This window comes from Artemia franciscana, chromosome 12 (genome assembly GCF_032884065.1).
Source record: "Artemia franciscana chromosome 12, ASM3288406v1, whole genome shotgun sequence".
NCBI classification, from domain to species: domain Eukaryota; kingdom Metazoa; phylum Arthropoda; class Branchiopoda; order Anostraca; family Artemiidae; genus Artemia; species Artemia franciscana.
The window spans coordinates 6,382,297-6,394,848 of NC_088874.1; the positions used below are offsets into that span (position 1 = coordinate 6,382,297).

General features: G+C 33.9%; 1 protein-coding gene across 1 annotated transcript; it reads right to left on the reverse strand.

Moving 5' to 3' along the window:
• Positions 1-507: 507 nt before the first annotated feature.
• LOC136033617 (transcription factor SOX-30-like) lies at positions 508-11,724 on the reverse strand. Its single transcript, XM_065714409.1, has 2 exons — positions 11,585-11,724; positions 508-4,384 (listed from the first exon to the last, which is right to left on the reverse strand). Exons 1-2 carry the CDS (start codon positions 11,660-11,662, stop codon positions 3,467-3,469), a joined length of 996 nt encoding a protein of 331 aa, XP_065570481.1. The 5' UTR covers positions 11,663-11,724; the 3' UTR covers positions 508-3,466.
• Positions 11,725-12,552: the final 828 nt, after the last annotated feature.

Below are 12,552 nucleotides of genomic sequence, written 5' to 3' on the forward strand. Positions count from 1 at the left end.
AAAAAATTAATTTCTTCAAAGGGCCATCAGAATGTTAATGATGTATATCTAAGTCGTGTAAAAAGAGGATACGGCGTGCTATCTCCAAAAAAACGAAAGCATATGAAAAAGACTAAAGTGTTCAATTTTTGGTGGCCACAATTTCTTGAGCCACTTGTCATAGAAAGGTAATATATTCAGAAATATATATTTTATAGATTCATTGGAGCCTTATGGCCCTTTACTATAGGTAGCGCTAGAGGTTTGCATCTGAAGAAGAGAAACTCATTTCTATGGATTATTCAATTTTTTTAATTAGTGTTATACAAAAAAAATTGCTTCTCTTGCAAAAAGTTTGCTCGATTATTTTCAAAATCTTCTAAAGGAAGGAGGGTTGTCGAAATACTCTTAAGGGGCGAATTTTCCGATCTACCTCGTGTATAGACGTGAGCACAAAATAGGCATACAAAGTTTACTCTTTTTTTCCTTCTCCAATGATAGCACAGAAATCTAAACACAAAAAACTAGTTTTGTGAACAGATTTATTGGCGAACGAAAGCATGTGTATATTTACAAAATTGGCGATAATAAACATAATGATCAGGTACAAACTCGACTAAGCACATAATATACGAATGAGCAGTCCAATAAATTAAAAAAAGAAAGAAAAAACGATATGAAGAATTGTACAAACATTCGAAGTAGTAAAGACATTCATATTACCTATCTTACAACCAAGACCGTATCCAGGAGAAGGGGTCCCCCCCCCACCCGCAATGTTTTTCCGACTCATAAAAACTTAACGAAAATGAATATAAAGACATTTTTGATGCGTTTTTCAAAGTTTTTTACCCCCCCCCCCCCCCCAAAAAAAAAAAAAAAAACTGGATACGACCCTGCTTACAACACAAGTCCACAATCTCTACATTTCACCAAAAATGATATACGCTCACCAAAAATAAGAAACGATAGTTTAATTTGCAGAAAATCTCAGTACGCTGCTGCAGGATACTTACATTATCAAATAAAAATTCGGTACATACGTATTATCAAGAACACACTTGAGAAGTTTTCTTTGTTTGATCTAAGTAAACCGGTTTTCTCTTGCATTCGTCTATAATTAGCTTATAAGAATAAGCTAATTATAGCTAACTACGGAGCAGGTATATTTTAATTGAATATTTAATATAATGCGTTTTGGGTTGTCTACTTTCCATAATTCTTTGTTATAGTTCCCGTAATTGTGTTACTAAAGTATTATATTGTCAGCATGTATTGGTATATTCATTAAGATTGACATAACTTTATTACTCGAGTGTGTTCTGGATAATACGTAAGTACCGAAGATTGTGAGGTTAAGTAATGAAACTTTCCGTTTTTATACCGTAAATATTTCATTTTTATGTCATTTATCATGACCAAAACATCTGCAACAACGTATCCTCTTTATCTAGCCTACATTCGAAGGCATTAGAAAATAAGGTAGAAAAGTCGATGCCACTTCCTTATGTGCCTAAAAGGTTTCATTTTAGGATGATTTTCAAATTAGGATTAAGAAGTTACAAATGATCTTGAAAAAATAATGCGAATTAAAAATGATAGTTACACTAAGGAAAATTGCCAAATGGATGTTACGTCACCAATTAGCCCTATTCCAATTTAATTTCAGAATAGTCCCTGTGCCAATCCCCCTTATTTTCTTTTTTGCAAAACTGCCATTAAAGCAAATTTCACCCTAAAGATCAAACTTAAAAAAGTGAGAACATGGAACAGTTATTACCAATGTTGGATCTAAAGTTTCAGTAATTTTCAAATTGAACAATAAAATGTAATTTTTTTAAATTGCATTTAGGCGAAAAATAACGTAGGTGTTAGACACCAGGATGGGGCTAATAGCGAATTGCAATGCCACAAATTAACAATAAATTTCTTTTATCCAGCCAAAAGCCAACTAAATCTGCGGCATTTTCACCGGGCATTCAAAAAAAATAAAGATGTTTTACGAATGGAGGCTTTTGGGGACCCCTCTACAGAAATAGAATTAATTTCTTCAAAGGACCATCAGAATGCTTATGATATATATCTAAATCGTGCAGAAAGTAGATACGGCATGCTCTTTCCAAAAAAAGAAAGCACAAGAAAAAGACTGAAGTGTTCATTTTTGGTGGCCAGAATTTCTTGAATCACTTGTCATAGAAAGGTAATATTTTCAGAAATATATATTTTATAGACTCATTGGAGGCTTATGGCCCTTTACTACAAGTAACGTTAGAGGGTTGCATGTGAAGAACAGAAACTCAGTTTTATAGATAAATTTTTCTAATAATGTTATACAGAAAATTTGTTGCTTCTCTTACAAAATTTCAATATATATTATTACCTTCAAATGGTTAGCAGTACATAAAAAGTCAATAAAATAAGTTGAAACGAGGAATAACTAAAGAGAAAAAGAGAGATTATTGCCCTATACTTCTATGTTAAAGTGTTTTTAATTCCACTCGTTCACAGTATTTTAACAAGACATTATTCCTTATTTTTGGAGAGAAAATAACCCAGCTTAAAAAAAACTGGATTGACTAATGCTGCATCAGGGAGTGACGGAGGGGGAAGGGCTCGGACTCCCCCCCAAATACTAATTTTCCCGAGTTTCTGGCACTTCTTATTTTAATCTGAAATTTTTTCTTTGACCCCCCCCCCCTCATAAAAAAAATCAGCGTCGGTGCCTGTGCTGGGTCAAAATATTGACCGATAAAGAAATTCCATTTCGTGACACACAAACTATATTTATCACTATGGGAAAACCCTAAGATAATGTTGACCCTATGTACATCATCAGTTTTCATGAAGCTTAAAGTTTCAATACTACTTATAATAATGAAAAAGTACTTAAAAATAAAATACTTTTCAAACGGTTTCTTGAACGCGGGTGGTTTATCGTTTGATAGGAACAATGCTTTCAATAAGGTAATTAAGTTTTTGTGACTATTTTAAACGAAATAAGCAATTTGAAATGTATATGGCGCCTCGAAGCTCAATAAACGGCATGTTTTATACGAGAAAAGCTGGAAATGTATCAAATGAGACTTGTTTTGTTTCTCGTACCCTATACAAATTCTTTCTATTATTAAACACGAATTGCCATGAATAGAGTGGGGGGGCAAGATTCTTCCTGAGCTGTTCAAAAGGCAAAATACTCCTTAGAAAAGTAATTGCTTCTTGTAAAAGAGGTACTGGGACTGTTTCTTGAACAATCGAAGCTGTAGGCTGAAGTGACTAGCGAGGACTTAAAAAATGGGGCATTGAAAATAAATATCAACTTCAATAGGACTAAACAGAATTTTGCGTATCTCAATACAGTTAACACTATCACTAATCATACAACTTTAAACACTTTAGTTAATGAAGGCAAGCTCTGACACTTGTGCAGATAACTATTGTCCCTCTGTATTTACTGAGCATGACAACCTGGAACGGCTGCAGCATTCCATTAATAATAACTAAAATCACCGTGAACACCCTCTAGAGTGTTTGTCACTCCAATATCCCAAAGCACATCCAAAGGGATGGAGGAAAAGTCAAAATGAGACCCAGTTTCTGAACTACTTTGGTCTTCCGCCTTCACTTCACATAGCATTTGATCATAAGATGACTGTTTAAATAGTTCTGCTGGCTCCGGTGAGGGGGTAAGAAGCCATGGTTCGTCCTTAAATTCCTGCTTCAAAAGAGTGCTAAATTCAGGAAGTCGAACAGATGGCTGAGCAGACGGAATGTCATAGCTTGGGCTCGTTTCATATCCTGGAACATCATAATTTGATAGTTCTAAAGGATCTTCATACAAAGAACCTTCACTTTTAATTGAGGTAGAGTCGCTGATTGTAATGTCAGAAATTGGACTCGGAGGGTTAATTACTGGAAGTGTGAACTTGGAAACGTTGATCGTAGCACCCTTAGCAACTGTTTCTTTAAACCTTTTGTCAATAGTCAGCCTTACTTTGAGGTTACTGTAGTCAAGAGTTTCGAAGTTGGATTGCCTCACCTTAGCTCTGGTAGTTGTTACAATTGGACAAATAATCTTTCCTCGATTGTGAGGCAAAATACTGACTGGAGTGTCTTTCTTTATGGGCGAACCTGTTGCTGACCCACTATCCATTTTCTGCTTCTTTCTAGGTCTATACTTATAATCAGGAAATTCTTGCATATGGAGGAGTCGAAGTCTTTCCGCTTCATCAATAAATGGTTTCCTTTGCTCCTCAGAAAGAAGTTTCCATCGTCTTCCAAGAGTTTTGGATATCTCAGCGTTATGCATATCAGGCTGGATTGCAACTATTTTTCGACGTTCAATCTGAGACCAGACCATAAATGCGTTCATAGGACGTTTTATATGATCAGCAGGGCGTTTCTTTGTCTAAAAATAACAAAGATAAGATTAGAAACCTATTTGAAAAAAGCTAACTTCTCGTTCGAAGTTTATTTAACTGGCATTTATCAGATCAAAGGAAGTAAATGCCAACATGCGATTAAGTTCTAAAGCTTGCTTTTTAAAAATTCTTATCGTTAACGATTACAACATATTATATACATTTATGGACTGGTTCCTACTTGAAAGAAGAAATATTTTTGAATCGAAAGAAATATCGATTGAATCGGATCACACCACTGTTTCGAAAATTTATTTCTATTATGTACTCACAAATAACTAATTTGAGTTAATTTGAGCTAATTTGAGTAAAACAAATTACTATTTGCAAATAATATCTCAAGGGCTGCATGGACAAAAAGTTAAAAGCAAAAGTAAAAGCAAAAAGTAAAAAAGTTAGAGAAACTTACAATAATACCGCTTTGAGCATATTTAGTCTGAAAAATCAAATTGCCCCTCCGCTAATATCAAATCTATTCTTTAAATTGAAACAGGGGGTATACCTAACAATCCAGTCGCAGTAGATAAGAAAAACAAAATTGCACACGATCTCAAGCATAACTGGATGACTAAGGTTATGCTCAGGTTTCAATCTGTGACCTTCAACCAATCAGTGCGAAGATTACAGGGAAACTTTAAAATTAGAGTGCTTGAATAAGAAGTTTTCTATTTGCATAATAAACTTGACAAAAGATACAAAGACATTATTAGTCAAAAAAAAATATTTGGGAACAATTTTGTATTTATACTGACTTTTCAATCCAGGTTCTCGCCACTTCAATTTTCCACTTCTATATTATGACGTTATTACGAGTATGACGTTAAGATTAACAAAGAACTACCTTTCGTAAATCCCCGTTTTTTTATCAAAAAGTGTGGCTGGGTACGTACAGATAATTTTCCGGGGGGATAGTAAAAAATGGAAGATATATAATACATTATAAATAAGAAGGCCCCAGAAATTCGATAAATTTTGGAGTTCAGATAGGACCGGGCCCTGAGCCCCCCCTCGTACATTTCTTGTTGTGAAAACAATGATGACTCGGTCATAGTTCACAAAATAAAATGGTACTTGTGTAATATTAAGAACACAATCAAAAAGTGAATTTAGGTTCTTTCGTGAAACAAACTACGATGCAGGTACATTTTAATTAAATAGTTTATATATAGAGGTGGTTAGGCTAAGTTAGGTATTTGATATAATGCAACCCCCCCCCCAATGTGCAAATACATAGCTCAAACTTTTGATAAAGCTAATGAAATAAAACAAAATATGATGAAAACGTAATACTTTATTAGGAAAAGTGTAAAATTACAGCTTAGAATTCTAACCTAACCTAACTTTTTGTCTTTGAGTGTTGTCTGTGTGGCTATGAAACCAGATTTTGTCATAAACCTGCATCGTAGTTTATTTCACGAAAGAACCTAACTTCACTTATTGAGTGTGTTCTGAATACTACACAAGTACCAGTAAAATCTCTGATGTAAATCGCATGGGTGATAGGTTACATTTCTCATCTTCATGATGTTTCTACAACCCAAATAGGTGAACCAATTTTAAACTTTATGAATAAAAACATTTTATTAAGCTTTAAACCAATTTCAACCTTCCTGTGTGGTATTTAGCCGCTAAGGCAAAAAAGGTTAAGGGTCAGATCGTCAAAAATTCTTGAAGCCTCATCGTAAATCAACAAGGCTACATAGAATTTGCATTGCTCATGGACTATTGACACCCGCGGATGTTTCTCACTCTTCAATAGGCCTTCTTATGGCTGTTTCAGATTTTTTTTTTTTTCGAGGTAGACGAAACTGCACAGAGGGGAATAATATTATCTGCTCCGTTGAATTTGGGGTATCAATAATCCCTGAAAAGAGAATAATGGCAAGGCGGTGGAAGATTTACATTGTTTAAATCAACAAGGATACATAGAATTTGCATTGCTCATGGACAATTGACACCCGCGGATGTTTCTCACTCTTCAATAGGCCTTCTTATGGCTGTTTCAGATTTTTTTTTTTTCGAGGTAGACGAAACTGCACAGAGGGGAATAATATTATCTGCTCCGTTGAATTTGGGGTATCAATAATCCCTGAAAAGAGAATAATGGCAAGGCGGTGGAAGATTTACATTGTTTTGGTACCGGAAGCTTGGTGAAAGCAACAATAGTGAGACGAAATACAAGAATGTTGTCAGATCAAAAGATCATATCTTCAGTTACTGAAATCAATAGAGCGCTCTTCCATGTTCAACAATATTTAGAATTTTTACAAGTAAAGCAACAAGTTACATATTTTTACTTGGTTTCCCCCTTTCTTTTGGTAACACTGAGATTGTTTTAAAGCTTAAAGTGAAGGATCCTCTAGTCTGTATAAAGAAAAAAATATAAACATTTGAAGATAAGGTGAAAATTAACCTTTTAGGCCACAATTTATTTCCGTTTTTTAGTAACAGTTCTGGCTTTTGATGATTTATAGGCTAAACTATTTAGCAAGTATTTTTGTATCTTTTTTTCTTCTCTTTTTAAGTGTTTGATCAATATTTGATAGGTTTTGATTGTAAGTGTTATCATTTGTCTTTTCTTTATATTATATTGTAGCGTACTCCTCATTTTTGACGGAAATAAAGAAAAAAAATAAATAGAAAAAGGATGAAAAAATCAAAAGAAGATAAAACAATAGTGAAAGACAAGTAAAAACAAGTAAAAACTCTTCGAATCAACCATTTTTTTTGTTAGTTTCTTTCCTTTGTTTGTTATCCCCTGGGTTGAATTTTTGGTACTAGTATGATATACCCCCTTCCTAATATTTTTCTAACATGTTTCTCTGACGGTCAATCATAACAGAATATACTAAAGTAAGATAAAAATATAATACTTCAGAAACAAATTCGGGCTATATAATTACAAATTAGGGGGGGGGGGTAAAGTATACTGGGTCTGCATGCCTAGTGTTTTAGGTAGAATTATTCTGCATATTATGTAGTAAGAATTGCTTTCTCACTTCACACTGTTCAAATACTTTGTCCCTCTCCTAATGAGCAAATATATAGCCCAAATTATATATTTTCCCATTAAGTATGCTGTAGCCGTAGTAGTAGCGAGCACACATTGTATTTTAGTCAATTGATCACCACTCCCGTAATTCAGTTTCAATTTAATACTCTCAGCCATTCCTGAGATACTCCTGTTGACACCTGCATGGACATAGCGTGCTTTTATTTAGTTCAACACTTCCCTCGACACTCCCTGAAAGTTTCACCTAAATGCCCCTGGCTTTTTTGGACATCAAAGACCACGCATTTAGTATATATATATATATATATATATATATATATATATATATATATATATATATATATATATATATATATATATATATATATATATATATATATATATATATATATATATATATATATATATATATATGAAGGTACTTGTGTACTATATTGTTCACATTCAAGAAGTGAAGTTAGGTTAATCCTAATGAAACATACAAAATATGATGAAAATACAATACTTTAGTAATAAAATTATGAAAACTACAACAAAGAATTATGGTAGGGGGGTCGCACAGAACGATGTATTACTAAATACTAATTTAACCCAACCAAAATCCCATCTGTGTATTAAATATTCAATAAAAAAAACACCTACAACGTAGATTTCGACTGAGCCTAAGCTAATTTTCTTCAAATACCGATAGGTATAAACCGGTTATTGTCTGACCTGTAGATCCAAATTCTCGAGTGTGTACCATATAATACACAAGTACCTTTAGGAATATCACTACTATTTTGACCTGTCTGTTTTATGTGCAATTGTGCCACAATGCGAAAAAGAAGAGAACAGAAGGTAAATTGGAGAAGGCACGACAAGGATACCCACAGGCGCGGGAGGGGTACTTGAAGGTTCAGCCCCTTCCATTGAAATCAAAAGTTTTCTTGAGATCCTGGGTATTTCTTGTTAAATTACCAAATAAATTGGTATGATCCCCCCTTAAATAAATGTTCTTGCAGAAGAAATTTCTTTTGATAGAATATAAAAAATGTGTTTAACCCCGTATAGCAATAGCAACAATGATGCATATTTTTAGATTTTCATACCTTCCAAATAAACCCGTAAAATCAAATAAAATAGCCTAAGAGTGTCAAGCTTTAGCCAAGTGTTTGAAAAGGAAATTTGCTGTAGCAATTAACGATGACAATTTAGTGTATTTGGGCAAGGCCTACCGATTGAATCAGAAGACTAGGGCGGTGTATGTCACGATCTTGTGTCTTTAAAGGGAGGGACACATTTAAGACAAATATAGGATCTTGCACAACATAAGCTTAAAGTGAAAATAAACGAAGGCACAAATTATTATGGCAATGGCTTTGAGAACAAGCTAAGAAACTACAAACAGACAAGGAGTTTAATGTTAAGGAGTATAATGTTTCTATTGATATTTTAATGATATTAAAAGAGTGGCTATAATAAAGTGAAAAACTACAAATCGAGAATTAAAACTACGAAGCAAAGAAGAAAAGTTAAAACACATTTACTGGCATTTTTCCAATTTGAGAGGCTCATGTCATTATTTAGCAGATCTAGACTTTTTATGACCTTCTAGCTTTTAAGGCTTACTTGCACAGGGGGAGGTATAGGGTGAGGTGGGTGACAAAATTGATCCAGGCGACCAAAAAAACATAAAAGTTTTTCATCGAAACAGTTTTTCTTTTTGTCTCTTCTCCTGTTCCAAATTTTTTAAAATTTTACGATTTCTCAAACAGTTTTCTTTACAGTTTTGTACGATTCATCTAATTTTTCCATTTTTAAATTTAGCCCCCACCCCCATTAAATTTTCTACCCTTCTCCCTCCTAAAGAGAATCTTACTGTCATGATAGCCGTTGTAAAGGAAGATTGGTATTGGTATAGGCTATAATAGACAAGTACCAGAAGATTTCGCTTCAATGATTCTCCAAGTATGGTGCGTATAATAAGAATAGAAAAATAACGTGTCTTAACTTTTTTTCAAGTTTCACTCGTATGTAGAAAATAAAGAGGCTAATAATTTTGTTATAGCTTTAAAAGTAAACCGAATTTTTAAAAATGTCAGTCTATATTCCCATTTTTCGCAAAAATATCCATTTTAAAGTTTTTAAGCCATAAAATTAGGCTAAAAAAGCAAAAAAAAAACAACATTTGTTCAAATTTTCAAATTATTTTTGAGTCTTCTAACAAGAAAAAAATGGTAGGTGTTTAAGGAGAGCTTTCGAATCCTCAACTCCCATTCTTATCTTTTCGCTAGAGCCAAAAATTTGCAAATTTTTACTATTTCTGAAGTTTTTTCTAAGGTTTGGGGGATTTATTTTGGCCCCTCTAATGAAAGTTTTGTTTTTACCTGGCATACTACCAAGCTTATATCCTTATCAACAAAATTGTACCAAACCACGGTCTTCATTCCTGTTTTATCCTAAAACAGGGATGTTAAAAGGATTAAACAGATCAGGTTTAAGCCACAGAATAATTTTATCACCCCAGTTTTCTTTAACCATATGATGTTCTTAGGCTGTTATTTATTTTGCGTTTACCCTGGTCATGAAGAGCTGTCTGCAGTTAAAACAGCCGAATGAGGACATTAACATTAAGAATGAGCAGCAACAGAGGCAATACAGATCAGTGACCTAGCCCTAATTTTATTCTGGAGAGGGAAAAGAAAAAATTTATGATTTTTTTTTTTAAGTAGGCTAGATCTTTTCATAGATACCTTGAAATGTAGCCTAGCTGAGTTAGGTAAATACATTCCAGGGATGGACCTAAAGCCCAAAGTTAAAACATACTAATAAAAAAATTGTGTTATAAGAGCTAAGCCAAAAAACAGACTGGTACAGCCTACTAATAGACCTATCCTACATGGCTTTAGGTAAATTTTCCAGTTAACTCAATAATGAGATAACCAAGAAACAGAATGAAACTTTTTCGAATCAAACTTTCATCGCGAATCCAAATATATTATTTGCATCGGAAATGAGCCTTAGCCTACCCCTTCCCCTAATGTCAAATTATATTTTCTGAATCTGGATTTATCATATTGTCGTTTTTTTTTTATATTTTACATTTGGAACAATTCGTAACTTGGCTTAATATACAACTAAATTCATTAGTTTAGTGATTTCAAACCCAAAGTCAAAGAAACATAGACTTAAAATTAAGGAATTTTGGTAAATGTTCTGATCTGGCACGTACGCAGGGGGGGGGCCTTCGCCCCCCCCCCGAAACTTTGTGAAATGTTTAATTTCCCCATGGTTTCTTGGGATTTCTGGCAAAAGTAGGACATTTATTAAGAATCTAGACACATGTGTGAAGCCTTTTTTGGGGGATTTTACAGCATGCCATTATCCGGTCAAGTCACTGCCCAATTATTAACCCATTTTCAACTTTTTACCCTCTTTGAAGTAATTAGCAATTGTGCTGTTATTTTTTTGTGGTAAAATTCTAATTAATTGACTTCTTGCTATCTCGGAAAGGGTCTAGGTTAGGAAAATGAACTTTCAGGGATGGGTCTACAGGCTAAAGTATGTCCCGGGAAGGTATTTCGAAGCAACTACCTCCACTCCTTCTCCCTCTAGAGACCTTTGATGACCTTTAAAATGTGTGTGTTATAAAAGTGAAACCTTGCAAAATAGATCTTCTGCTTAATTGAAATGCAACAAATTGTTTTCAGCTTCATAACTTTACTCAATTCCATTTTATAAGGTTTTAAAGACATGCAAATACATTTCCCAAATTTTGAAAAAAAAAACTTTGATATGGCTCAAAATTCTACTCAAATAACAGGAATTGCATTTTCGGAACTAAAGGCAGAAAAAAAGCAACTAGTAACTGAAAGTTAAGGTAAAATATTGTTTTGTCAAAGTTTCAATAGGTATAGACCTGTCATGTAGGCAAATTTCAGGGCCCTCTCGAGGGAGAAGGAGTGGAGGTGGGTACTTTAAAATACCTTCCCGGGACATACTTTAGTCTATAGATACATTCCTGAAAGTTTCATTTTCCTAACCTAAGCCATTTCTGAGATAGCAAGAAGTCAATTAACTAGAATTTAATCAATTTAGGCTCAGGATACATTTTTCAAAGTTACATTTACCTGTCTCAATTTTCAAGGCAGCCTATCATGTAAAATTTGCAACATATATTTATAAAACTTACCTTAGTAGCATCTGTATAAGGAGTTGAAGATTGAGTAGAAACAGACATAGATCCGAATGAAAAAGAACTACTCGCCATTTCACCTGGAATAATTCATTAGATTCTAAACTTATCTTCTTGATCGAACAAAACTAACAAAATCTTTTAGACGATTCTGCTTCTATAGAATATATTCTTTGTCGAAGAGTTGGGATCAGACCGGAGTTCAGCCAATCACGAATCGTGCTGGCGGTTTTCGTGAAAAAATCGTGAACCAAGCCAAAATACGGTAGACTTTCTGCATTTGCGTCTCTATTTTCCTCAGCATAATGAATCTTATTTTTGAAACAGGTTTATATTATAGAATTTTATAATCTACTTGTTACACATTCAAGTTTTATTAAAAAGCTTAAACTTTAATTTAAAACGAAAATAGGGAAAGTCCATTAAAGAGTGAGCTTCTATCAAAATGCTAAGAATTGTTTTTATATAAACCTTTACATAAACCAATAGGTGTGAATAGGTCCTACCCTATCAAGAATCATGAAATCTATCTATATTTGGGAGGGGGAGTTAACATTTCAAAATTCTTTTAAAGAAACTGTTTTTCCATAGAGGAAGGGGACCGTCAATTCATTCAGGGTAAAGCGATTGCTCCCCCCCCCCTTCTGCGCGTGAGTATGCAAAAATATTTGCTTTAAGGTTAATAGAGGGGATATTGCAGGCCAAGCCTGACAAAGAAATTATAATCGGCAAAAACACTAATGACTGAAACTGAAAAGCATGGCAGATATGGCCTACACAAAGGGGAAGCCCTCAAACATTTCCCAAAGAGTCATCTTGGAATGTTTGAAGGGATTCGAGAAACGAAAATTCAGGATTAAAAAAAAAAAAAAAAAAAAGAAAAAACTCTTCATTTGGGTATTAGATCTCCAAACTTTCCTAAACTGGGTATTAGATTTTCCAACCAAAGCTATGTAAGGCGCCAT